The sequence below is a fragment of the Poromitra crassiceps genome, assembly GCF_964638095.1.
Source record: "Poromitra crassiceps genome assembly, chromosome: 11".
Lineage (NCBI taxonomy): Eukaryota > Metazoa > Chordata > Actinopteri > Beryciformes > Melamphaidae > Poromitra > Poromitra crassiceps.
This window is the reverse complement of record NC_139643.1, coordinates 52,160,272-52,178,318: the sequence shown is the minus strand read 5'-3', so window position 1 is coordinate 52,178,318 and position 18,047 is coordinate 52,160,272. Positions and strand designations below refer to the sequence as shown.

The following is an 18,047-nucleotide window of genomic DNA, read 5'->3' as shown; positions in this document are numbered from 1 at the left end:
AAGGCAATTTGCGTCCTGTTCTGCAGCTTGTTGTATTTGCTATTCTGACTTTATGTCATATTTTCAAATAATTGATGGTGACTGTCACTCTCATTATCTCCCCACAGGCACCAACATCACGAAGGCCGAACACAAGCTTTGAATGTTCATTGATACCAATGATAGAGAAGCAAACATTTCTGCAATTCAGATTTATTGGCACTTTAAGGGATAATTCCAGATTTCATATGAGAGTCTGTTGGTTCTTTGGCCTGAGAGTGCAGTCAGTCTCTGCTCCAGATGACATCAACATGTGCTGCTTTTGGTTCTCTGATAATAGTCATAAAGGCAACTTGAAAATGTAATCATCACTCATGTCATGCAGAGGGAATGGATGCTGTTAGGGGAAAGGTGGACACATTTCACGCAGGTAAAATTAACATAATTTAGCGTTAATCAAAGTGTTGCGGTTGATTTGAGAAGATCGTTTGGCCATAAAATCAGTTGTTTCTGCCTCTATGGCTTTCAATTTGCCATTATCAGTTCCTAAAGCACGCTGACTGTGTGAGTGATTATTACCAGAGAGCTGAGCCATCCACACTAGTTCACCTGGACCTTAGACCAGGTCATCCACACTAGTTCACCTGGACCTTAGACCAGGTCATCCACACTAGTTCACCTGGACCTTAGACCAGGTGATCCACACTAGTTCACCTGGACCTTAGACCAGGTCAAAGAACCATCTGGCCAAAAGAAATTCTCCTTTAACATTTACAAAGTATCTAAATACAAACTCTGAGTAGACACATTTCCTGAAAGCTGCACATGGAAAATGTTATTACAAATCCAATAAAGAAATATACTGCTGTGTAGCACTTGTAGATACTGTAAATCAAAGGTAAAAAGTGTGTTGTTGTTTTTTTAAACAGGGGAAAGGGTTAGGACCTAACCGTTAGGTTACAGTTGACACAGTAGAGAAAAATGGAAAGAGTAGGAAGAGGCTTCCTCTTCGTGTTCGGTGAGGAGCGCGTCACGGACAGTTACGTAGGCGTAAAATACAAAAATAAAATCCTAAAAACTACAGTCAGTAGAAATGGATATCGGATCGATGAGCGCGTTTAAACTGGCTGATGTCAGTGTGCTTGGCAGGGAGAGAGGTGTTAACGCGGGCCTTGAGATAAAGACAAAAAAATCCAACATCGCTCTAATAAGCTCGGTCTTGTAAACAGGACACTGAGGATACTCCGTAATGCTGATTATTAGTGTATGAAAATAGATTGCGTGGAAAAGGTCTGGTCGGACTCGTAAATACTAAATACATCGAGCGGTCGGCCGTTAACAGTCAGACATGTCCGACCAGACGTTTCCCAGATATGTTTCTCTCTGCTGTAAAATAAGCACAGTGGTGCGTGCGCCCCTCAAATCATAAATCTATGGCGGGGCGGATTCTAGAGGTGGGAGATGTGGCTGAGGAGGCGTCGGTGTTTCTTCTCCAGCTTCCGTCTGTTTCAAAATACAAACTCTACTACCCTTCGAATCGAAACATCCCCCCCCCCCCAGTTTAATTACAGTATTTTCCAAAAGGCACAGCCGCTCCTCGTGGTCGTTAAAATATAGTGGAGTGGAAGCTAACGCTGCTGGCTGTCTAGAAACGTCGAGACTGTGCGGTAGATGCGGTACGGTATAAAAATCACGTGTGCTATCATCAGAACGGAAAAACCACAAGCGACCTAGAGGTGAAGCCGTGGACCGTTCGTTTTCCGAATTTTCCATCGACCCGCTCGCCTGGTTCAGTTTGGAATCTCCTGCTCGTCGGCTTCCTCTTTCACCGAGTCGTCTTCCTCCTCCGGCAGCGGCTCCTCCTCTTCCTCCTGGAAGTAGATCAAACATCGTACTGTCACATAAACACGGCCATTTTGAAACATGTCCTCCAGCCAAGATGCAAATTCAGCTACCAATGGAGATTTAAAGGGACGCGGCAGCATTTTGGGAGATTTGCCTATTTGCCATATTCCCGATAGTAAGACGAGAAGATACAGTAGACAGACACCCTTCTCTTTTCTGTGCGTGCAGTAGAAAAGTAGCGCCCCCCTCCCCTAGTTAGCTTAGCACAATGACTGCTAGTCCTCAGGACAGGCTAGCCATAGTTAGCTTAGCACAATGACTGCTAGTCCTCAGGAGTGGAGAGCATAAGTCATGGGCGGCGGGCCGGGCAGCCAAAGCAGACAAAGTGAAAGTGACAGTGGCGAGAGCTGCGGCGGCCATTAAACGACTCTGACAGATACAATTATCCTCAAACAAACACATCTACACACTATAATGTGCCATCTCCACGTTAGGGTCAGCAGGCCGCAACATGTCACCAAGCCACACACACACACCTCTCTTCCTTCACCTGCAACATGTCACCAAGCCACACACACACACCTCTCTTCCTTCACCTGCAACATGTCACCAAGCCACACACACACCTCTCTTCCTTCACCTGCAACATGTCACCAAGCCACACACACACACACCTCTCTTCCTTCCCCTGCAACATGTCACCAAGCCACACACACACACCTCTCTTCCTTCACCTGCAACATGTCACCAAGCCACACACACACCTCTCTTCCTTCACCTGCAACATGTCACCAAGCCACACACACACACCTCTCTTCCTTCACCTGCAACATGTCACCAAGCCACACACACACACCTCTCTTCCTTCACCTGCAACATGTCACCAAGCCACACACACACACCTCTCTTCCTTCACCTGCAACATGTCACCAAGCCACACACACACCTCTCTTCCTTCCCCTGCAACATGTCACCAAGCCACACACACACACCTCTCTTTCTTCACCTGCAACATGTCACCAAGCCACACACACACCTCTCTTCCTTCAGCTGCAACATGTCACCAAGCCACACACACACACCTCTCTTCCTTCACCTGCAACATGTCACCAAGCCACACACACACACCTCTCTTCCTTCACCTGCAACATGTCACCAAGCCACACACACACCTCTCTTCCTTCACCTGCAACATGTCACCAAGCCACACACACACACCTCTCTTCCTTCACCTGCAACATGTCACCAAGCCACACACACACCTCTCTTCCTTCACCTGCAACATGTCACCAAGCCACACACACACACCTCTCTTCCTTCACCTGCAACATGTCACCAAGCCACACACACACCTCTCTTCCTTCACCTGCAACATGTCACCAAGCCACACACACACCTCTCTTCCTTCCCCTGCAACATGTCACCAAGCCACACACACACACCTCTCTTCCTTCACCTGCAACATGTCACCAAGCCACACACACACACCTCTCTTCCTTCACCTGCAACATGTCACCAAGCCACACACACACCTCTCTTCCTTCCCCTGCAACATGTCACCAAGCCACACACACACACCTCTCTTCCTTCACCTGCAACATGTCACCAAGCCACACACACACCTCTCTTCCTTCACCTGCAACATGTCACCAAGCCACACACACACACCTCTCTTCCTTCACCTGCAACATGTCACCAAGCCACACACACACACCTCTCTTCCTTCACCTGCAACATGTCACCAAGCCACACACACACCTCTCTTCCTTCACCTGCAACATGTCACCAAGCCACACACACACACACACACACACACCTCTCTTCCTTCACCTGCAACATGTCACCAAGCCACACACACACCTCTCTTCCTTCACCTGCAAAATGCAACCTATTAATCCCATTATATGTACACTTGACACAATGCGCCACCATCATTTTCAAAACTTGTATTTCACTACATGGCAAAAGTAGCTTAATTTAAAAAAAATAATAAAGTATTCTACCACACTTGTCAGCCATTTGAAATATAATTTGGTCAATTCTGACCTCTCTTAGCTACACCACAGCATTGTAGACATTTATAGTGCATCAGGAAAGGAAAACAACTGTAAACATACTTTCTTGTTTAGAACCTAGCACAGTATTAAATACTGAGTATCTAATGAAAAACTATTAATATTGCATATTTTGTGTTTAGCTACGTCTCACAGCATTGTAACATTGTAGTGCAGCAAGAAATAAAAACTGCTGTAAACATTTGAACCATATTTCTTGTTTAGAACCTAGCTAGCTGCAGCACACATCTCCATTTATAATGCATCTTTCTTGATTAGCTACATCACATCGCCATCTCCAGAAAAACATTAATATTGCACCTTTCTTGTGGCTACATCACAGCATCTCCTGAAAAACATTTATAGTGGATCTGACTTGTTTAGCTCACTTTAGCTAGATCACATCTGAAAAACAACCAGTTGGGTGTAATAAGTAAAATTAAGTTTAATCATATATATATATATATATATATATATATATATATATATATATATATATATATATATATATATATATATATATATTTTAGAACTCATCCGCGTTTGAATAGCCATTTGAATAGCCCTGCACTATGATATTCACCACTATTGATTCAACAGGATTCACGATTTGATTCAACACAATGTTAGTGCCATACGATACGATGTGATTCAACGTGATGCAAAAGAACGATGCTATGCAATTCAACATGGTGCAGAATGGTAGATTTGACTTCTTAAGCAGCAAATCATAAATTAATAACTAGCGTTATTTTTACTTTACATATTTGATTGTTAGCAACTCTTTGCAACATTGCAACTCAGTAAACATCTCATTTATGCTGTTTCTTTTCTTTAAAGGCATAGGGCCTCTACTAATATAAATCAGATTTTACCGATGCAAAGATGTTAGAAACAAACCATGCATCACGAGTTCATCCCAAAGTTTTTACCGGTGGAATTGCATCTTTAACTTTTATGCTGGTACAACAATGCAAATCAGTGAATATTACCATCCCTAGTCGCTGGGGTCGGCTGGGATATATGGTATCTATGTGGTATATATGGTATATGGTATCTTTAAGAGACTGCAGCTTGTCCTGACTGGGTTCACTAATTGGAAAATGAGCCTTTGATAAGAAGAGCTTCATAGTATCTTTTAACAATGCGATTGTGACAGGGAATTTCTCCTGTATTATTAAACTTTTGGACAAAAAACAATTCTACAGGATGGTTTCCCATCTAAAACATGAACAGAATGACTGTGAATAATACAATCTCTAACAATCAAGAAAATATCAAAACACAAAAAGAGTTTGTCGTCTTAAAAGAAAGTTAAAGACTGGTGAGAAACTTTAAGTACACCGCTTCTTTAGTTTTGACGCATATGTGGAAAAGAAGCAATAACCTTTCAAAAATAATACAGTTAAAGTTATGTAATAGAGTCAAGCACTGCATCTAAAGCTCAGCCAGTCAAGAGAAATACGTTCTGTCATGCGGTGAATCAAAACATAAACAAAGCCTGTCACAGCAAAATACAGTAAAGCTGCAGCCTCTCTGTGTAGTCAGAATACAGTAAAAGACTAAAGCTGCAGCCTCTCTGTGTCAGTAGAATACAGTAAAAGACTAAAGCTGCAGCCTCTCTGTGTAGACAGAATACAGAAAAATACTGTCAAGCTGCAGCCTCTCTGTGTAGACACAATACAGTAAAATACTGTCAAGCTGCAGCCTCTCTGTGTAGTCAGAATACAGTAAAATACTGTCAAGCTGCAGCCTCTCTGTGTAGTCACTCAGAATACAGTAAAATACTGTCAAGCTGCAGCCTCTCTGTGTAGGTAGAATACAGTAAAAGACTAAAGCTGCAGCCTCTCTGTGTAGACAGAATACAGAAAAAGACTAAAGCTGCAGCCTCTCTGTGTAGACAGAATACAGAAAAAGACTAAAGCTGCAGCCTCTCTGTGTAGACAGAATACAGTAAAATACTGTCAAGCTGCAGCCTCTCTGTGTAGACAGAATACAGTAAAATACTGTCAAGCTGCAGCCTCTCTGTGTAGACAGAATACAGTAAAATACTGTCAAGCTGCAGCCTCTCTGTGTAGTCACTCAGAATACAGTAAAATACTGTCAAGCTGCAGCCTCTCTGTGTAGGTAGAATACAGTAAAAGACTAAAGCTGCAGCCTCTCTGTGTAGACAGAATACAGAAAAAGACTAAAGCTGCAGCCTCTCTGTGTAGACAGAATACAGTAAAATACTGTCAAGCTGCAGCCTCTCTGTGTAGACAGAATACAGAAAAAGACTAAAGCTGCAGCCTCTCTGTGTAGTCAGAATACAGTAAAATACTGTCAAGCTGCAGCCTCTCTGTGTAGTCAGAATACAGTAAAATACTGTCAAGCTAGAGCCTCTCTGTGTAGTCAGAATACAGTAAAATACTGTAAAGCTGCAGCCTCTCTGTGTAGGTAGAATACAGTAAAATACTGTCAAGCTGCAGCCTCTCTGTGTAGTCAGAATACAGTAAAATACTATCAAGCTGCAGCCTCTCTGTGTAGACAGAATACAGTAAAATACTGTCAAGCTGCAGCCTCTCTGTGTAGTCAGAATACAGTAAAATACTGTCAAGCTGCAGCCTCTCTGTGTAGTCAGAATACAGTAAAATACTGTCAAGCTGCAGCCTCTCTGTGTAGTCAGAATACAGTAAAATACTGTCAAGCTGCAGCCTCTCTGTGTAGTCAGAATACAGTAAAATACTGTCAAGCTGCAGCCTCTCTGTGTAGTCAGAATACAGTAAAATACTGTCAAGCTGCAGCCTCTCTGTGTAGTCAGAATACAGTAAAATACTGTCAAGCTGCAGCCTCTCTGTGTAGTCAGAATACAGTAAAATACTGTCAAGCTGCAGCCTCTCTGTGTAGACAGAATACAGAAAAAGACTAAAGCTGCAGCCTCTCTGTGTAGACAGAATACAGAAAAAGACTAAAGCTGCAGCCTCTCTGTGTAGACAGAATACAGAAAAAGACTAAAGCTGCAGCCTCTCTGTGTAGACACAATACAGTAAAATACTGTCAAGCTGCAGCCTCTCTGTGTAGTCAGAATACAGTAAAATACTGTCAAGCTGCAGCCTCTCTGTGTAGTCAGAATACAGTAAAATACTGTCAAGCTGCAGCCTCTCTGTGTAGTCAGAATACAGTAAAATACTGTCAAGCTGCAGCCTCTCTGTGTAGTCAGAATACAGTAAACTACTGTCAAGCTGCAGCCTCTCTGTGTAGTCAGAATACAGTAAAATACTGTCAAGCTGCAGCCTCTCTGTGTAGTCAGAATACAGTAAAATACTATCAAGCTGCAGCCTCTCTGTGTAGACAGAATACAGTAAAATACTGTCAAGCTGCAGCCTCTCTGTGTAGTCAGAATACAGTAAAATACTGTCAAGCTGCAGCCTCTCTGTGTAGTCAGAATACAGTAAAATACTGTCAAGCTGCAGCCTCTCTGTGTAGTCAGAATACAGTAAAATACTGTCAAGCTGCAGCCTCTCTGTGTAGTCAGAATACAGTAAAATACTGTCAAGCTGCAGCCTCTCTGTGTAGTCAGAATACAGTAAAATACTGTCAAGCTGCAGCCTCTCTGTGTAGTCAGAATACAGTAAAATACTGTCAAGCTGCAGCCTCTCTGTGTAGTCAGAATACAGTAAAATACTGTCAAGCTGCAGCCTCTCTGTGTAGACAGAATACAGAAAAAGACTAAAGCTGCAGCCTCTCTGTGTAGACAGAATACAGAAAAAGACTAAAGCTGCAGCCTCTCTGTGTAGACAGAATACAGAAAAAGACTAAAGCTGCAGCCTCTCTGTGTAGACACAATACAGTAAAATACTGTCAAGCTGCAGCCTCTCTGTGTAGTCAGAATACAGTAAAATACTGTCAAGCTGCAGCCTCTCTGTGTAGTCAGAATACAGTAAAATACTGTCAAGCTGCAGCCTCTCTGTGTAGTCAGAATACAGTAAAATACTGTCAAGCTGCAGCCTCTCTGTGTAGTCAGAATACAGTAAACTACTGTCAAGCTGCAGCCTCTCTGTGTAGTCAGAATACAGTAAAATACTGTCAAGCTGCAGCCTCTCTGTGTAGTCAGAATACAGTAAAATACTGTCAAGCTGCAGCCTCTCTGTGTAGACACAATACAGTAAAATACTGTCAAGCTGCAGCCTCTCTGTGTAGTCAGAATACAGTAAAATACTGTCAAGCTGCAGCCTCTCTGTGTAGTCAGAATACAGTAAAATACTGTCAAGCTGCAGCCTCTCTGTGTAGTCAGAATACAGTAAAATACTGTCAAGCTGCAGCCTCTCTGTGTCGTCAGAATAGAGTAAAATACTGTCAAGCTGCAGCCTCTCTGTGTAGTCAGAATAGAGTAAAATACTGTCAAGCTGCAGCCTCTCTGTGTCGTCAGAATACAGTAAAATACTGTCAAGCTGCAGCCTCTCTGTGTCGTCAGAATACAGTAAAATACTGTCAAGCTGCAGCCTCTCTGTGTCGTCAGAATACAGTAAAATACTGTCAAGCTGCAGCCTCTCTGTGTCGTCAGAATACAGTAAAATACTGTCAAGCTGCAGCCTCTCTGTGTCGTCAGAATACAGTAAAATACTGTAAAGCTGCAGCCTCTCTGTGTAGACAGAATACAGTAAAATACTGTCAAGCTGCAGCCTCTCTGTGTAGTCAGAATACAGTAAAATACTGTCAAGCTGCAGCCTCTCTGTGTAGTCAGAATACAGTAAAATACTGTCAAGCTGCAGCCTCTCTGTGTCATCAGAATACAGTAAAATACTGTCAAGCTGCAGCCTCTCTGTGTAGACAGAATACAGTAAAATACTGTCAAGCTGCAGCCTCTCTGTGTCGTCAGAATACAGTAAAATACTGTCAAGCTGCAGCCTCTCTGTGTCGTCAGAATACAGTAAAATACTGTCAAGCTGCAGCCTCTCTGTGTAGTCAGAATAGAGCGAGGAGCAAATGGACTGTACCAGATTGACACAACAGAGAGCTCAGCAAATCCATTTGTGCTCACATTCTCTATCGCATTCTTTTGAAAATGAACTGTCTAGCAATATTCATGAAATGGCAAAAACAGGTGATCGTGAAGTCTCTCGTTAGTATAATTCAATTAAAAGCTCTCATGTAGCTAAACAGTAACTAGTCAGGGAAATTGAGACCTATCCGTCAATTATCCTGGGATGATGGATCTGGTGTATTTTCTACATTCTGTTGTATATAAGTGAAAGTGGAGGATCCACAGAGCTAGTTAGCTGTTAAGGCTTCTCAATAAGTCATAGATTGGGGGTTAGGGTTAATGCAAAGAACACTCCATATATCATGTTTTACTAACAGCAGCCTTGTCTTGGTCTCCAGAGTGATCTTGATATGCAGCCTCCCCTGAAGAGAAATGTGTTACTTTTTCCTGAACTGGGGATACTTTCCTGCGCCCGGCCACAGGGCCGTATAAATCTAGCTGTGGGGTGACACCTCATGAACTCCGGCGCCGTATACACTTGTGCCATCCACCAAATCTCCCTGACAAGCCTGCCAATTTTCCAATTACCTGTGGCGCCATCCGTTATCGGAGGACCAGTCAGCTCTTAAATGGGAAACAAGAGGGGAGGTGGGGCCAGCGCATGCTAACTATCTCATAAAGCCAGAGCAGTGCCTCCTCCTCCCCTGATTTAGTGCCTGTCCCTGGGGAGAGGGGTGACACCCGTCCCCCTGGCCTCTCAGGGCCTTCACAGTGTTTCTCATGTTCTCTTTAGCCCCTCCCTCTGCCCTGACACCAATCACTCGTGTTTCCGCCAAGGCCCCTAAAAAAGAAGGATAAGACATCACTCAAGTCACAGTGTTCGAATTTTGCATTGGGGCCGGTTCTATTGCACTACTGTATAAAGCAACCAGCATATCTGTGTCGTTTCACCTTTGATTGAAAGATGCTTCAACCACATTAAAGAAAAGACATTATGTGATGTTGACTGATGATGTTTTTTTTTATGTACGGTAAATGTGCGCGTTTTTGTTTTCTCATGGTCTCCAAACAGATCATGGCTCTGTCCAGCAGCTGCATACAGCTCAACTCAAGCCCCTGTTTGGTCCAAAATAGAGCTAGTTTAGGTGACGACATGATGATACCTGACCGAACGTGACAACATGATGATACCTGACTGAACGTGACAACATGATGATACCTGACTGAACGTGACGACATGATGATACCTGACTGAACGTGACAACATGATGATACCTGACTGAACGTGACAACATGATGATACCTGACTGAACGTGACGACATGATGATACCTGACTGAACGTGACAACATGATGATACCTGACTGAACGTGACAACATGATGATACCTGACTGAACGTGACAACATGATGATACCTGACTGAACGTGATGACATGATGATACCTGACTGAACGTGACAACATGATGATACCTGACCGAACGTGACAACATGATGATACCTGACTGAACGTGATGACATGATGATACCTGACTGAACGTGACAACATGATGATACCTGACTGAACATGACAACATGATGATACCTGACTGAACGTGACAACATGATGATACCTGACTGAACGTGACAACATGATGATACCTGACTGAACGTGATGACATGATGATACCTGACTGAACGTGACGACATGATGATACCTGACTGAACGTGACGACATGATGATACCTGACTGAACGTGATGACATGATGATACCTGACTGAACGTGACGACATGATGATACCTGACTGAACGTGACAACATGATGATACCTGACTGAACGTGACAACATGATGATACCTGACTGAACGTGACGACATGATGATACCTGACTGAACGTGACAACATGATGATACCTGACTGAACGTGACAACATGATGATACCTGACTGAACGTGACGACATGATGATACCTGACTGAACGTGACGACATGATGATACCTGACTGAACGTGACAACATGATGATACCTGACTGAACGTGACAACATGATGATACCTGACTGAACGTGACGACATGATGATACCTGACTGAACGTGATGACATGATGATACCTGACCGAACGTGACGACATGATGATACCTGACTGAACGTGACAACATGATGATACCTGACTGAACGTGATGACATGATGATACCTGACCGAACGTGACGACATGATGATACCTGACTGAACGTGACGACATGATGATACCTGACTGAACGTGACAACATGATGATACCTGACTGAACGTGATGACATGATGATACCTGACTGAACGTGACGACATGATGATACCTGACCGAACGTGACGACATGATGATACCTGACTGAACGTGACGACATGATGATACCTGACCGAACGTGACGACATGATGATACCTGACTGAACGTGACGACATGATGATACCTGACTGAACGTGACAACATGATGATACCTGACTGAACGTGACAACATGATGATACCTGACTGAACGTGACAACATGATGATACCTGACTGAACGTGACGACATGATGATACCTGACTGAACGTGACAACATGATGATACCTGACTGAACGTGACAACATGATGATACCTGACTGAACGTGACGACATGATGATACCTGACTGAACGTGACGACATGATGATACCTGACTGAACGTGATGACATGATGATACCTGACTGAACGTGACGACATGATGATACCTGACCGAACGTGACAACATGATGATACCTGACTGAACGTGACAACATGATGATACCTGACCGAACGTGACAACATGATGATACCTGACTGAACGTGACGACATGATGATACCTGACTGAACGTGATGACATGATGATACCTGACTGAACGTGACAACATGATGATACCTGACCGAACGTGACAACATGATGATACCTGACCGAACGTGACAACATGATGATACCTGACAGAACGTGACAACATGATGATACCTGACTGAACGTGACAACATGATGATACCTGACTGAACGTGACAACATGATGATACCTGACTGAACGTGACAACATGATGATACCTGACTGAACGTGACAACATGATGATACCTGACTGAACGTGACAACATGATGATACCTGACAGAACGTGATGACATGATGATACCTGACTGAACGTGACGACATGATGATACCTGACCGAACGTGACAACATGATGATACCTGACAGAACGTGACAACATGATGATACCTGACTGAACGTGACAACATGATGATACCTGACAGAACGTGACAACATGATGATACCTGACTGAACGTGACAACATGATGATACCTGACTGAACGTGACAACATGATGATACCTGACAGAACGTGACAACATGATGATACCTGACTGAACATGACGACATGATGATACCTGACTGAACGTGACGACATGATGATACCTGACTGAACGTGACGACATGATGATACCTGACTGAACGTGACAACATGATGATACCTGACTGAACGTGACAACATGATGATACCTGACTGAACGTGACAACATGATGATACCTGACTGAACGTGACGACATGATGATACCTGACTGAACATGACAACATGATGATACCTGACTGAACATGACAACATGATGATACCTGACTGAACGTGACAACATGATGATACCTGACTGAACGTGACGACATGATGATACCTGACTGAACGTGATGACATGATGATACCTGACCGAACGTGACGACATGATGATACCTGACTGAACGTGACAACATGATGATACCTGACTGAACGTGATGACATGATGATACCTGACCGAACGTGACGACATGATGATACCTGACTGAACGTGACGACATGATGATACCTGACTGAACGTGACAACATGATGATACCTGACTGAACGTGATGACATGATGATACCTGACTGAACGTGACGACATGATGATACCTGACCGAACGTGACGACATGATGATACCTGACTGAACGTGACGACATGATGATACCTGACCGAACGTGACGACATGATGATACCTGACTGAACGTGACGACATGATGATACCTGACTGAACGTGATGACATGATGATACCTGACCGAACGTGACGACATGATGATACCTGACCGAACGTGACGACATGATGATACCTGACCGAACGTGACGACATGATGATACCTGACCGAACGTGACGACATGATGATACCTGACTGAACGTGACGACATGATGATACCTGACTGAACGTGATGACATGATGATACCTGACCGAACGTGACGACATGATGATACCTGACCGAACGTGACGACATGATGATACCTGACTGAACGTGACGACATGATGATACCTGACTGAACGTGATGACATGATGATACCTGACCGAACGTGACGACATGATGATACCTGACCGAACGTGACGACATGATGATACCTGACCGAACGGGGCAGATATGATGGTTGATAGGGGGACTTCACTTAAAGGAGCATTGTTGTTTTTTTAAAACCCCGGACCTTATTTCCAGCTTTAAATATGATGTTTAAGTCACCCTGACAACTTTGGTTTGATTAGCAGCAGCAGAAACGATAATCAGCTTGAACTGCGACCTGATATCAGGTATATAACGAGGAAAACAGGGCATGAGAAATGCCTGTATTTATGTCTTGTAAATAGTTTATTTTCCGTCACACAGCGTCACACATATTTTTATTATATGAGAGAGAGAACGAGAGGAGAAGGATCTGACGTAGCTCAGTGCTGCCGGGTGATCTGACGTAGCTCAGTGCTGCCGGGTGATCTGACGTAGCTCAGTGCTGCCGGGTGTGGCACAGCCTGCTCTGTTTGCTGTCTGTCACATAGCCTAGGTATTCCCCGGCTGCTGCATGTCATTCATATATGAGGGTATTCCATACGGGCGGCCACTGAATTCAAATGAATCGTTTATATTCTCTAAAACAGATAAATATCATCAGCGTATATCAAGCTAAGCTACATACAGCTACAGTGAGTGACCCGGATGTATGTACTTCTTCTTCTTCTTCTGTTTGGTTTTACGGTGGAACAGAAGAAGAAGAAGAAGAAGTACGTACACCCGGGTCACTTCCAGGGTTCACACACACCCGGCAGCACTGAGCTACGTCAGATCACCCGGCAGCACTGAGCTACGTCAGATCACCTGGCAGCACTGAGCTACGTCAGATCACCTGGCAGCACTGAGCTACGTCAGATCACCCGGCAGCACTGAGCTACGTCAGATCACCCGGCAGCACTGAGCTACGTCAGATCATTCTCCTCTCGTTCTCTCTCTCATATAATAAACATATGACCGCTGTGTGTCGGAAAATAAGCTTTTTACAAGACATAAATACAGGCATTTCACATGCCCTGTTTTCCTCGTTATATACCTGATATCAGGTCGCAGTTCAAGCTGATTATCGTTACTGCTCATGCTAATCAAACCAAAGTTGTCAGGGTGACTTAAACATCATATTTAAAGCTGGAAATAAGGTCTGGGTGTAAAAAAAACTGAATTATCAAGAAAGAACTGGCCCCAGTGCAAAATGTGAATGCTGTGACATGAGTGTTGTCTTATCCTTCTTTTTTAGGGTCCTTGCTGAGGGACACGACGGGCGCGCGAGGTCCGCTGTGGCCGGCGTTATCCCGCTGCCGGCCTGCAGAGACACTTCCAGGCTGGAGAGGGGAGGGGGGGGTGACGGGGGGAGACGTGCGGGGGGAGATGGGGGGGGGCAATCGGGGGCAATCTTCATCTGTTTTCATGTTTTGGCTTCTTTGCGTTTTCAGGGGAGCCAATACTACAGCTCAAGATTGCCTTGCGTTAGCACCCACTATTCATTTATCCGCCCTTATAGTCAGGCTTATGGAGTGAGTCTACACAAATTGCCTCTGCGACACGCAATTGAAGCTGTCGGAGAGATGGAGAAGAAGAAGCTGTTAATCATATTTGAAATACACATATCACCTGGGGAGTTGTGGGGGGATGTAATCCCTGTTAGAGAGCACATATCAGACATGCAGTACAGCACATAAGAACTCTGTAGCCCAAGTCCTTCATGTGTGGCAGCATTACACTGCAGTACAGTGCTTTTGCAGAGACCCCGCCCCCGACAGAGTGATATTTGCTTTTGCAGAGACCCCGCCCCCGACAGAGTGATATTTGCTTTTGCAGAGACCCCGCCCCCAACAGAGTGATATTTGCTTTTGCAGAGACCCCCCCTGACAGAGTGATACTTGCTTTTGCAGAGACCCCCCCCCTGACAGAGTGATACTTGCTTTTGCAGAGACCCCCCTGACAGAGTGATACTTGCTTTTGCAGAGACCCCCCCGACAGAGTGATATTTGCTTTTGCAGAGACCCCCCCTGACAGAGTGATATTTGCTTTTGCAGAGACATCCCCCTGACAGAGTGATATTTGCTTTTGCAGAGACCCCCCTGACAGAGTGATACTTGCTTTTGCAGAGACCCCCCGTGACAGAGTGATATTTGCTTTTGCAGAGACCCCCCGTGACAGAGTGATACTTGCTTTTGCAGAGACCCCCCTGACAGAGTGATACTTGCTTTTGCAGAGACCCCCCTAACAGAGTGATATTTGCTTTTGCAGAGACCCCCCCCAACAGAGTGATATTTGCTTTTGCAGAGACCCCCCCTGACAGAGTGATATTTGATTTTGCAGAGACCCCCCCCCCCCAACAGAGTGATATTTGCTTTTGCAGAGACCCCCCCTGACAGAGTGATACTTGCTTTTGCAGAGACCCCCCCCCAACAGAGTGATATTTGCTTTTGCAGAGACCCCCCCTGACAGAGTGATACTTGCTTTTGCAGAGACCCCCCCCCCCAACAGAGTGATATTTGCTTTTGCAGAGACCCCCCCTGACAGAGTGATATTTGCTTTTGCAGAGACCCCCCCCCCAACAGAGTGATATTTGCTTTTGCAGAGACCCCGCCGACAGAGTGATATTTGCTTTTGCAGAGACCCCCCCTGACAGAGTGATACTTGCTTTTGCAGAGACCCCCCTGACAGAGTGATACTTGCTTTTGCAGAGACCCCCCCTGACAGAGTGATACTTGCTTTTGCAGAGACCCCCCTGACAGAGTGATACTTGCTTTTGCAGAGACCCCCCCCTGACAGAGTGATACTTGCTTTTGCAGAGACCCCCCTGACAGAGTGATACTTGCTTTTGCAGAGACCCCCCCCTGACAGAGTGATACTTGCTTTTGCAGAGACCCCCCCTGACAGAGTGATACTTGCTTTTGCAGAGACCCCCCCTGACAGAGTGATACTTGCTTTTGCAGAGACCCCCCCTGACAGAGTGATACTTGCTTTTGCAGAGACCCCTCTGACAGAGTGATACTTGCTTTTGCAGAGACCCCCCTGACAGAGTGATACTTGCTTTTGCAGAGACCCCCCCTGACAGAGTGATATTTGCTTTTGCAGAGACCCTCCTGACAGAGTGATATTTGCTTTTGCAGAGATCCCCTGACAGAGTGATACTTGCTTTTGCAGACCCCCCCTCCTGACAGAGTCATACTTGCTTTTGCAGAGACCCCCCTGACAGAGTGATACTTGCTTTTGCAGAGACCCCCCCTGACAGAGTGATACTTGCTTTTGCAGACCCCCCCCCTGACAGAGTGATATTTGCTTTTGCAGAGACCCCCTGACAGAGTGATACTTGCTTTTGCAGAGACCCCCCCTGACAGAGTGATATTTGCTTTTGCAGACCCCCCCCTGACAGAGTGATACTTGCTTTTGCAGACCCCCCCCCCCGACAGAGTGATATTTGCTTTTGCAGAGACCCCCCTGACAGAGTGATACTTGCTTTTGCAGAGACCCCCCTGACAGAGTGATACTTGCTTTTGCAGACCCCCCCCCCCTGACAGAGTGATATTTGCTTTTGCAGAGACCCCCCTGACAGAGTGATATTTGCTTTTGCAGACCCCCCCCCCCCCCTGACAGAGTGATACTTGCTTTTGGAGACCCCCCCCCTGACAAAGTGATACTTGCTTTTGCAGAGACCCCCCCTGACAGAGTGATACTTGCTTTTGCAGAGACCCCCCCTGACAGAGTGATACTTGCTTTTGCAGAGACCCCCCTGACAGAGTGATACTTGCTTTTGCAGAGACCCCCCTGACAGAGTGATACTTGCTTTTGCAGAGCCCCCCCTGACAGAGTGATATTTGCTTTTGCGGAGAGGCCGCCCCTGCCCCCCCCCCACCCGAAGGGGCTGATGGGCTCTGGCTTTGTGTGATATCTCCATCCGTTCCCTCCAAGCAGGGGGGGAGAGAGGAGATGAGAGAGAGGAGATGAGAGAGAGGAGAGGAGACAAGGCGAGAGAAGGGGGGGTTTGTTTTCCCTACTCACTTTCCATAGGCTGGCGGGCCCCTATGGCGTTAACATATACATGTATGATAATGAAATGCCACATTTATCATTGTAATTGAGTGGAGGCGCTGGTTTCTTTAAAGGCCAGGAGCGGAGTGCTGTCTCTTTCATGTGACGCCGGAATGGAGGGAGCGCACGGACTGGGCCCTAGGTGGCAACAGAGACCAGTCCAGCATGGAGGCAGTAGCAATGCAACTGCAGTGAAGATGATACACACACACACACACACGCACGCACACACACACACACACCACCTAAACCGCCTAACGTGCGCACACACAAACACACCAACTAAACCCCTAACGCGCGCACACACAACACACACACACACACACACCACCTAAACCGCCTAACGTGCGCACACACAAACACACCACCTAAACCCCCTAACGCGAGCACACACACACACACACACACACACACACACACACACACACACACACACCACCTAAACCGCCTAACGTGCGCACACACAAACACACCACCTAAACCCCCTAACGCGAGCACACACACACACACACACACACACACACACACACACACACACCACCTAAACCGCCTAACGTGCGCACACACAAACACACCACCTAAACCACCTAACGCGCACACACAAACACACACACAAACACGCACACAAACACAGGGCCGCCAACCAACCAAGCGCACGCCCCATGCAATCAACCCCATAAACTTGGATTAAAATAACGGCACAAAAGAATGTAAATTTAAACGCTGCTGTACTTTAATAAGCTCCGGCTTCCCTTTATCGAGCCCACACAGTCCTCAAAAGAATTAGTGGCTAATTAGCGTACGACTTATTTCCTTATCGTGTTTAGCGCTCTCATTGTATTTACTGGCG

At 45.4% G+C, this 18,047-nt stretch overlaps 1 protein-coding gene across 2 annotated transcripts in view; it reads right to left on the bottom strand.

Moving 5' to 3' along the window:
• Window positions 1–203: 203 nt before the first annotated feature.
• Window positions 204–18,047, bottom strand: part of phf14 (PHD finger protein 14) — a 154,743-nt gene continuing 136,899 nt past the window's right edge. For both annotated transcript variants that reach the window (XM_083646224.1, XM_083646225.1), the window contains one exon: window positions 204–1,850. In XM_083646224.1, the coding sequence (XP_083502350.1) occupies window positions 1,770–1,850 (81 nt within the window). In that variant the 3' untranslated portion in view covers window positions 204–1,769. The remainder of the gene's footprint in view (window positions 1,851–18,047) is intronic.